This window comes from Pholcus phalangioides, unplaced genomic scaffold (genome assembly GCF_987345545.1).
Source record: "Pholcus phalangioides strain wild (caught in Gottingen) unplaced genomic scaffold, Ppha-v1.0 ptg000017l_1, whole genome shotgun sequence".
NCBI lineage: Eukaryota > Metazoa > Arthropoda > Arachnida > Araneae > Pholcidae > Pholcus > Pholcus phalangioides.
Genome location: NW_028301610.1, coordinates 8,067,463 through 8,078,586, shown reverse-complemented (window position 1 = coordinate 8,078,586; position 11,124 = coordinate 8,067,463). Strand labels below are relative to the sequence as shown.

General features: G+C 35.8%; 1 protein-coding gene across 1 annotated transcript; it reads right to left on the bottom strand.

The window, feature by feature from the left end:
* Nucleotides 1-2,457: 2,457 nt before the first annotated feature.
* LOC149072187 (oplophorus-luciferin 2-monooxygenase non-catalytic subunit-like) lies at nucleotides 2,458-7,740 on the bottom strand. The gene is made up of 5 exons (XM_089246940.1): nucleotides 7,678-7,740; nucleotides 7,173-7,526; nucleotides 6,721-7,037; nucleotides 4,733-4,881; nucleotides 2,458-2,919 (listed from the first exon to the last, which is right to left on the bottom strand). The coding sequence occupies exons 1-5, from the start codon at nucleotides 7,681-7,683 to the stop codon at nucleotides 2,765-2,767; spliced, it is 981 nt and encodes a 326-aa protein (XP_089103066.1). The 5' UTR covers nucleotides 7,684-7,740; the 3' UTR covers nucleotides 2,458-2,764.
* Nucleotides 7,741-11,124: the final 3,384 nt, after the last annotated feature.

Here is an 11,124-nt window from a genome sequence, read left to right as displayed (position 1 = left end):
CAGTTATTATGTGCGATTCCGAACTTAGATGTGATACAAATGAAACTATCGTGAGAGGCATTGCGTGTGTGACTATGTGTTTGAATTGCAGACAATAGTGCCAGGAGCTACCTGAGTACTTTGAAATGAAGAGGAGAGATAGATACTGTATATGCAAACACGGAGATTGATTGGTAAAAAGAAAACATTTCAAGCCTTGAAACTTTTTAACGGTCTTTATAATGATTTGTTCATTTTACTCCTTTGTTTCGCGAGTATCGATCAATAGAAACAAAAAACCGTATAAACAGCATCTGAAATATTTATGCAGATAAAGAGAAAGCACACGAACTGAAATTTTGATTTTCGTGCTACAAACCGATCGGTAGAGTTCCAAGTAACGTTTTTGATTCTCTGTTCGCCATGATAATGCACGCAATTCAGTTATTTGTACCCAGACTGAGTGTGATTGGATCGTAAAAAATACTGATTTTTTTTCTTTCCCTTTTAAATCAAGGATTGGAATTCCAACTTATTTATTTATTTATTATTCAAATTGAACAGTTTGGTAACAGATGTAATTATATTGTTTCAGAATCAAAATATTGATTATACGACATCTTTCGGAATTGGTCATCGTTCTTGAACTTAGTGACAAAGAAATTTCGTGATGAAACACGAGTTTGTCAACAGTTCCTAAATATTTACAGTGGATCCCCCTCCTAACCAGAACATGGCCTGCCTCTGTCTCAACGAAGGGATATGAGCAAAAACATTGGATCTCGCTTACAACATTTTTTTTAAAGAACCATCATGAAAAAACGTTGTAAGCGGGAAAAGGCTTTAAACAAGAAATCTCGATGAGCATTAGTGAAAGATGGGACCATAAAAATAAGTCGTACTAAACGGGAAAATGTTCTAAGAGAGAACGTTATAAGCACGATTCACTGTATATAAACAAACTTAAAGGGAGAAGTTTTGAGTTCGCGTCTGTTTCGGAAACAGACACAAAGGAGGACCAACTGTCGGAGATAAAGCGGGTGGATATATTTTATATTGATTTCACCTTCTCGATATAGCTAGCAGTGTAAGGTTCCAAAATTTCAAAGAACTAGAAAAATATAGGTTTGGTAACAGAGGAGTCTGACATCTCGAATAGAATGCTTAAGGTTCCGGCGAAGAAAGAAGAGTTTATTGAAACATTTCTGGTAGATATAATCGATATGTTTATTCCAGCGCAGGTCTACTGAAATGATGACACCGAGGTATTTATACTGAGAAACCTAGAATGTGGAGTTATTAACAGAGGTAACACAACATTTGAAAAATAGAAAAGTTGACTTTTTATACAGTCCCCGTGCACTAAAATTTTCATTTACTAAAATGTAGAACCGGCTTTGGGAAAGACATTTGCAAGAAATTCCATATTTTTAAATCCAATATTTCTCTGCTGAATGTAGTTCGATTGTCGTTTAGTCCAGTGCTTCTCAACCTTTTTCGGCTCGCTCTTTTTGTTATATAATTTCTATGGCGGAGCAACATAGGTCTTTTTTTTTAATTCATTTATCAAATTTACTGATTTATTTGAGCAGGCGTGGAGTCCTTGTGAAGTGCAACCTTGTGAAATCTTGTGTTCAGAACTACTGGTTGAGAACCGCTGGTTCGGTCTGTTGATGAAAGACAATTGGCGATTAGAAGCCATTAGCCGAATGCCTTGCTTTTGTCCAAAAAATGTTTTTATAAGTCCTAATTTGGCCATTATCTCATCAACCGTTCATCGTAGAGGTGTAGTTCCAGTTTCAAATATGTTCAAAATATGTTCAGAAATCACCCTGTACTAGTTTTAAGAGTGAAAATAGTGTGTCACGAAATAAAAAAATCTAAATTTTTAAACGTTCACCCGTCCTCCAATGAGGAAGTTGTTGCCCTGTCTCTTCTGACGCAACAAAAGAAATTCCACGATTCTAACTGCAATAATCGCTGAGATATTTGAATTCATAAATCTGAGAAAAGTTGGGAAAGAACAGCATAAACTAATGGACAACGCTTCTTTCTCCCCATTTATGTTGTTCTTTCCACAAACTACTTTTCTCCAATTTTTGAATTCAAAAATATCTCTGTGAATATTGCACTTAGAAACATGGGATTTCTTTTGTTGGGCTCACTGGGTCAACAACTTTCTAATTGGAAGTTATAGGACAGTGGTACCATACAAAAATTTAGATTTTTCATTTTGTGACACACTGTATTATCATTCTCAAAACTGGCACGTAGTGATTTCTGAACATATTTTGAGCATTTTCTGAATTGAAATCATACTTTCAGAGCGAACGTGGATGAGATAAAGGCCGAATTAAGACTTAGAGGACACCCTGTATGACTCGTATATATAATTTGCAAGTTCAGGAACAGCTACAATTTTTTTATTTACTTCGAGTTGATGTGGTAAATTGAAGGAATAAACACATTACCCAAATCAACTGTTAATAGAATTTCATTTTCTAGAAAATAGTGTACAAAAATGTAAAAGTTATAAGTTACACAAAGAAGAGTTTTTCTAGAAAAGTCATTAGGAATAACTTGATAAACAAAATTGAAAGTACAATACATTTTTGAGGTTTTTTTGCCATTCTTTCGACTTCATTGATTCCGAACGCATAGAGTGGCAATTCATTTTGTTGACATATTATGTTGCTGTTATTTCGCAAATTAATTTAAGTTAAAAACTGATTAGTGCAGTATCTACGTAGCAAACTAATGAATACAGAATTTCATATCGTTGATATTACAGATAATCGTCGGTATCATCTGCATCATCGATGATTCTTTTCAGTTCTTTTCCTTTTCTCGAAGTTGGAGATACGCATGTCGCTTTGAGTACATATGGTCGCCTTAATTTCAATGTCCAATCAATGCTTTGATCACATGATAAAGGATTTCCTAAAGTGAAAAAAACAGTCGACCATTTAGAGTTTATGATAAAAAAAAAAATTGAATATTTTACACAGGGTGTTCTGTAAATGTTAGCACGGCCTTTATCTCATCAACCGTCCGTCGTAGAAGCATGATTCCCATTTAAAAAATGCTCAACAGGCGTTCAAAAATTAACCTGCACCAGTTTTGAGAGTGAAAATACAGTCCGCAACAAAATAAAAAAATTAAATTTTTATACGTTCCCCTTTTGCTGTAACTTCCAAGTAGAAAGTTGTTGCCCTGTCTCTCTTGATGCCAACAAAAAAACCGTGTTTGTAAGTGAAATATTCACAGAGACATTTTTTTCGAATTAAAAAAACGGAGGAAATTTGGAAAAGAGCAGCGTTAAATGCGGAAAAACCGTTTTACCCGCATTTAACGCTGTTAGAGGGACAGGGCAACAACTTTCTACTTGGAAGTTAGAGCGAAAGGGGGAACGTACAAAAATTTATTTTTTTATTTTGTTTCAGACTGTATTTTCACTCTCAAAACTGGTACAGGTTAATTTCTGAACGCCTGTCGAGCATTTTTTAAATGGGAATCACATACTTCTACGACGGACAGTTGATGAGATAAAGGCCATGCCAGCACTTACGGGACACCCTGTATATACTTGATAATGAGTAATATCTGTTCAACGAGTGCTGCCACCTATAATCGAAATCAGTAGTTAGTATGACTGTCTTTTTCTGTTGTGGGTCGGCTGTGAGCTGGGGCGATAATTATTTTGACAGGAAAAAGCCGGCTCTTATTAGACCTCATATATCAAGGAAACAGATATTTCCTGGATTTCGGAAAGAAAAGTCATCTGGTCTCCGACGGGACTCGAACCCAGGCTCTCATGTATACCGGGCAAGCATGTAACCATCTACACCACTGGAGACACGACCCTGTCTTCCTTATTTCACGCATTGTGGTGTGAGGCGCTGGAGTAGAGGCATTAGTAGCCTCTTAACTTCAGCAAAAGGAAGGGAAGGTCGTGTCTCCAGTGGTGTAGATGGCAGCATGCTTGCCCGGTATGCAAGAGGGTATGGGTTCGATTCACGGCGGAGACTAGATGACTTTTCTTTCCGAGTTTATCTCGGCGCAAAATCTAGAAAATATCTGTTTCCTTGGTATATTGGGCTGAGAAAAAGACGTCTATCTCTATCCAGAACTCATATAGTTTGAAAACTACTAAATTTGGTGAAAACCCCTTTATTTGTCAGTTACACATTTAACTCAGAGCCGTATTAACGCATAGAGCCCATGATGAAGTTCGATTATATTAATGACTTTGGCATTTTTGTTATTGAGAGAAGGTGTGTAAATTGAGGCAAGTATTACCATCCTGGTAAGAGTGCCCGAGTGGTAAGATGCTCGTCCACCATCGTGAAGGTTGTTGTCAGGGTCCCGGGTTCGAACCCAAGAGAGGATATAAATAAGATATTTTCCCAAACGAACTCGAGGCGACCACCGTTAGACAGCACCTTCACTTCCAACCCATCTCACTAATGGCAGTAAATTGTGATATGGCCAGAGTTGGTGTTTGGTGAAGTAGCCTGGTAAGAGACCCAAAAAGCTAAAGAGTGAAGAATTATTGGAATTTACCTATTAATTTTGTTAACTAATAAAACCTATGCCTAAATTTGGCATGATAATTGACTGTAAGACCATTGAATTGTCAAGTTTATTACCTAATAATAGATTTAAAAAATTAAGATTCTGTAGGAATAATAAAGTTTTGATGAAAATTATGTAATTCTCTTCGATGAGTAGTTCAAATCTTCAAAGATCTTACCGACAAGATACAGATGAGACAGCTGAGTCCACACGGGCAGCCAAGTACTATCAGTCAGACTCTGTATTTGATTTTCGTCCAAAACCACTTCTTTCAATGACGGCATACCCGAAAATATATCACTTGGAAGATGGGAAATCTTATTCTTCCTATATAGACACAAGTTTCAGAAACAAGTTTATTCATAAATTCATCCAAAACCAGATGAATTAACAGAGATACTTCTAGAACGAATATCGGGTACAGTATAGATATTACGACGTGAACGAATATACAGTATTTGGGATTACATTTGCTTAAACTAAAAAAACAATCTCTTTTATGCATTTATATCAAATTGTATACAACATACAACACTCCAGTATCCCCCCCCCCACCTCCCCCACGATGGTTTAGGGAGAAACATTCTTAATTCCCGTAATGATCAGACAACACATATTTGAACTCTTTTTTTCTCTCATTTATGACGGTTTTTCAAACTATGAGGATGAGAAATTAAGATAGAAAATAAGAATCCAGAATGAAATAAGATTGCATCGACGTAATGGGAACCTACAAAAACAATACTTATTTATCTTTCGAATGAATTGTGTCCTCTACATGTTGATTTACACTCCTGTATTCATAGCGCAGTTTTTCTCACGCAATGATGAGAAAAAACAACAAATAGGGTTTGAATGTTCGTGAAAGGTTTATGCAATCAAATACCTGTTATTGATGAGATGAATGTAATGAAAAAGTTGCTAAACGCTTTGAACCAATCTTTTGTATATTGTTCTATAAAATAAAAAAACTTGCGTGAGAATCCCGCGCGACAGAAGTGAAACTTGCATATAAAATTTGCAACTCATATTTTATTCAGTTCATCTTGAGTTTTTGAGTTGTGAAATGATGCAAACAAAACAGGATTTTGACGTCAGCGATCAGATCAAATTAATTGGGGGGCCCAGTGTCAAATATGGGGCCCCGAAATTGTTGAAAGTTTTCACATTTTCTGAAATTATGTTTTGCATAAGTTCGCACATTCATCAATTCTAAAGCTGCATCTCTCATTGATTTTCGATTATTTTATAAATTATAGATAATTATACATATATAAATAATTAAATAATTACATATATACACATGCATGCATAATTAATTATGTATAATTTATATACAAGTTGTGTACATATATAATAAATAATTTGTTTTCGCTTATGGATTATTTTAAATTAATTTTTATTCATTGATTTTGGAGAATATACTAAAATTTATAATTCATGGCAGAACCAAAAAAATTGATATTTATCACTTCCGATCAGTCAAACTCTTCCATTAGTTTTTAAATTAATTTCAAATTTACTTCTTAAATAAATTTCATAATTTTCATTAATTTTTGTTTCGTTCGTTCATATTTTGTGTGGCCACAGTGTTTTGCCGATCGTGCTCGCGACAATCGACAGAACCCCCCTTCACACCAACTAAACTTCATTTTTCTTCAAACTGACCAGAGTTCCATATAGACATCCCCTTCCCCACCACTACGAACTCAACGTAATTCCATCTACGAAATAGGTTACTGAGCGAAATAAAAGCTTACGTTATTTCCGTTTCACTTTTTGTCATTGAGGGAAAGGAAAAAGGTTACGTCATTTTTCCGTTTCATTTTTTGCTGATGTGCCTTTGAAAATTCGCACCCATCCTAAAGAAGTTTCACTTCAAAAATTGTATACACCTTTTGTCACAAAAATACTGTATTGACCTTTGCGTCAAACCGTACCAGTTTGCAATTCTGAACAATACATGATAGTTATAAATGTGTTTTTTACTCGTATATTGCTTTCTTATGACCATTATTAATAAAAAGTCTATAAGAACTATAGCCTACTCATCTAACAAAACTTCTCTACTCTAATTTTTTTTTCAATTTATTATAACGGCACAGTGAATTCTACAAAAATAAAATAACAAATGATAATAGGTTAGTCAAGATAAATTTTACATACGATAGATCCAGAGATGTCAGTCGAAGAGCTGGCTGTGGGAACATTGATCGTTCGATAATACCAAACTCGTTTCCCGTCAGCCATAGATTCTTTACGTTCTTCAAGCTTGAGAAAGCATTGCGTCCAATCTTCTTGATTAGATTCGTTACTATGAATACATCCCTCAAATTAGATGGACCGTTTCGAAACCAGTCGTCATCGAGTGTTTCAATGAAGTTCCCTTCAATTTCTAGATACTCGAGTTTTCTAAGGTTAGAAACATTCAAGAACTTCATTCCACCTTCTTGTTTCGGGAAGCTGAAGGTAACGGTCAGTTCCTGAAATAAGAAAAATATTTCCACGTTGATCTCAACATGTTATCGTGTTGCAGATGCTTCACTTTTGTATACTACATTTGCAGATGCCGAGACAATTGGGGAATGACAGGTTCTCAGTGAATGAAACACCTTTACCTCTAAAGAATCTTCCAGTCCAAGAAAAGACGCTTGTCCTTCGTCTCCGATTCCTTTGAGTTTACTGTTGGTAAAAGATATTTGATGGACTTTTACACCAGAAAATAGATCTGATGGGATCCTACTGGTAAATTTGCAAGTCAAAAAATCCATATAGACATTTTGGAAACCTTGAAACTTCGAAACAGCCCGTCGGGCGTCATCCACCGATGACACTCCAATGCAGTCCAGACGAACATTCTTACCATCACTCACGCAAGCACAGGGTTGCAACTCTATCAGTGGTGGACATATGTTTTTGGTTTCTTCAAAAGCCGTAGCCACTGACCATAACACCAGGAAGATGGCATACATCTATGGGATTTTGAAAAAGCAATTTGTTAATTGGTATTAACAAAATAAATAAAGTTCTAACTCTAAGCAAAGAACAATACAAAGAAAGGTTACTAGCAAGTTTTCTAATTTTCGAGTGATATCGAAAGAATATTAAATATCCATCACATACCATCATTTTGATATCGTAAGTCTGCTGCTTAATAGAATTCTGTAGGCAAAAATATTAGAATAGAAGTAATACAGAACAGTTGATTACAGTTGAGAAGTTCACCATCTGGAAACTGATAGCTGAAAAAAAGGATAAGAACACCCCAGACTTAATTTTATTTCCTTGATTTATCAACGCTCATTTTAACGATATTTTATCGCAGCCCTAATGTAACATTATAAACTGTGATATTTTATACATACCTATTGAAAATAATACAGTATTAAGTTTATCAGCCGTCCCGTCGGTTTCACAAAAGATTTCTCACTTTTTCCATGGAACTAACTTGAATTCGTTATTATTACTGATGGCGCGGATATAAATAATTTCCATAACTTTAGAATTACTTGCATAGATATCGAACATTTGACACATTATTTGTTTAACGTTATTTTTATTCAATACATTTAAATTTACTTATTTTGCAGATTTACTTTTTCGCTCCGATTGCGAGAAATGGCAATTTTTAGTACTGTACAGCTATTTTGGGCTGGATATACTCAGTGATGTCACGTGATGCCATATTTTGGCTGTACAAATGTTCCGTTTCTTTTTCCAAAATTACGGCCATCCTTGTTTGATTCACATGGAAATCGTTTTAATTGACAGCACCAATTTCACAATATGATCTATCACAAGGCATTGAGAAACAAAACTGTGCGCTATCACGCTGGGTAAAAAGCTATTTTAGCCACCTACCCTTCTTCCGCCACCATGATTTCGAATGAAGAAAGAGTGAATTTGTTGCTGCAGACATCGAACGCACATAGCTCTTACCTAGTTATGACCCTGCGCGCCAGTGTTCCTACACTCTGATTCCTTATATAAATTTTTATGCTTTCATAGTTGAAATAGTATGCTTTCACTATTAAAAAAATTTTAATTGTGTAGCATGTATATATTTCTATTACCATGAGTGCGAAAGCCCCCACCCCAAAGCGGGGACCCTGTGCGTGACGTTCCACCTGTCACACCCTACGGGTGACCCTGCAGAGCTATAAAATGGGATAAACTTTCAGTTCTAAGATATTAACATAGACGGAGATAGACTTGGAAGTCTGGGGGGGCACGATGATGATGATGATGATGTCAATTGATATATACATATATACATAAGATCAGTCGACTCCATCTCCATCTTTGACGCTGTGGGGGGGGGGCAATGCCCCCACGGCCCCCCCCCGTATCTCCGCTCATGGATATTAACATGAGCCACACCTATGTAGTTCATAAAGGTGCTGCGTATGCACTAGCCGAACGTTACAGAATCTTACAGAATCACTTGTGATCCTAGCTTGTAAAATGTCTCAAACACGGAATGAATCGTTCTTGAACCATTCCTACTGGACACAAAGGGTTTCCCAATTCTAGTTTGGACAAATTTGCAAACCTCACAAAATACACTACTGAATCGTAAACAGACGACAACGAGTTTTATGACATCTATACTCGGAAGTCGTAAACATTCCTCTGGGGAATTTCTAACGAATTGGTGCATGACGGAAAGTGTTTTTTGGGTGAATTGTGTGGTCTTATCGTATAGTCAGAGTTATACAAGCATGCATACCGCGTGTTTCGTGTTTAAGAAGTGCTGTCATGTGAACACAAAATACACTGCTCTCTGCTCGTTGTTTGTTCAGCTCTGAAATGACTCATGGAAGGCTCGAAATGAAAACAATTCCTTCGAACAAATTAGGTACAATTAATATATAACAGATTCAGCTCGCTAATATATTCTCAGCTTCAAAGATGAACCTCGAATCATCGCATCAGTCAAGTACAACGAGTAAAGACCAAGTTTTATTTATTTATTGATGCTAATAAACCGTATGTTACAAATTAAAATAACACACATATTAATTAACATACTAAGCATAAAATATTAAATAAAACGTATAGGAACAGAGATGAAAATTCGAAAGAAATGTTACAGACTAAAAAGAAGCAAAGTTGCAAAATATAAGAGAAATATAATACAATAACTTGTGTGTGATTACACGTGAAATATAACAAAAATTTTTAAACCATAAACGTTCCTTGGTTAAAATAGAGTTACAATGAAAAATAGAACCTGGTTCTTTTTGGGATTGAAACTGGAAATGTTTCATCTTCTCTCTCTGCATCCGAGCACACTTCAATAAGTTTTTTCTTGAAAATTTTGGATCTTTTCTTGAAGTTTTGTCGTTACTGGGTTGGAAATTTAAGTCATCTGATTAGCCTGTTGACTACCTTCCTTGAGGTCTATAAAAGTGCAAAGTATATACAGTCGGCCCTCGGTATTTGAGGTATCTTTCCCAGTTTTTGTGGAAAGCACTGTTGAGATAATAATTTTTGTATCAGAACAAAATATAAGTTGTACGCGTTAAATAAACGTTTAAAAAATCCCTCTTAAAGGTTTTTCTTGTGCTTCTGAAATTATTTATATAAGACTGTTGTTTAAATGTCTCTAAAAGTGAAAATTTTGCAAGGAAAATTCGAAATATTGACAAATTCAAGCTTTATTGCTGCGGTTTCCATTTATTACGGCATTAATGAGTCTATAGCCAAATATATCAAGAAATAAGAACGAAAAATTCGATCAGCCGTTGCCCTGGATCCACATATCTATCGTGTTGAAAGTGCTATTTTTCTGCGGGTGCGATAAAAAGGTATGCAAGTTATGTGTTTTGTATAACTTGCACACTATAACCGTCATTGTTTAACCTGCAAATCCGTGAGATATTGATGAACAGAACAAGTCACATCTCCCACTATGTTGTATGAACAATGAAAAAGCTTGGACTACGAAAACACCTTTTCTAGCTTGTTAGTGGAAAGAGGTTCACTGATGTAGAGGTAAAAGAAATTAGAAAATTAATTAATAGCTATTCAGAAATCGACAGAGGAGGGATTAATAGAGCTGGCTGTTTCTGAAACAGAAGCGGTACCTTAGGAAAAGGATCACGATTGAGAATCAGAAGACAAGTTCATTATGAACAACATAGCAAAGGCTTCCTAAGTTTAAATCGGTAATGGGTTGCTTCCCATCAAGTAAGACACGTCTGTGGCACGTTTTTCATATGTAGAAAAATAAGTAAAGGAAGCTTTGTTACTATATACTCTAACAATTCAATTGGAATTTAGAAGAAACGACTAACAGACATTATGTTGTTCTTTCCAGAAAGCATCTCCTTGAATCACTGGACCCCTCCTCCCTCTACTTCTTCTACACAAAGCAGATACTGTAAAAATGAGATACCTAAATATGTATTAAAATTTTAGGGTTTAGGTTATTCGTGAATTTTTGGGTTATTCGCCGATTTTCCGTATTCGCGGTCGCCCCTAGAACGTAACCCCTGCGAATACGTAGGGACGACTGTATGGACTTGTCCCGTGACTTTCATTTGCTTTTGTTCCGAATTCCCCACG

Excerpts from the sequence above, each read along its gene's own strand:
- LOC149072187 (XM_089246940.1), bottom strand. Across the intron at positions 7,038-7,172 it reads GACTGGAAGATTCTTTAGAG|GAACTGACCGTTACCTTCAG; the intron begins GTAAAGGTGTTT and ends TTCTTATTTCAG. Across the intron at positions 4,882-6,720 it reads CTGACATCTCTGGATCTATC|GAAGAATAAGATTTCCCATC; the intron begins GTATGTAAAATT and ends GTGTCTATATAG.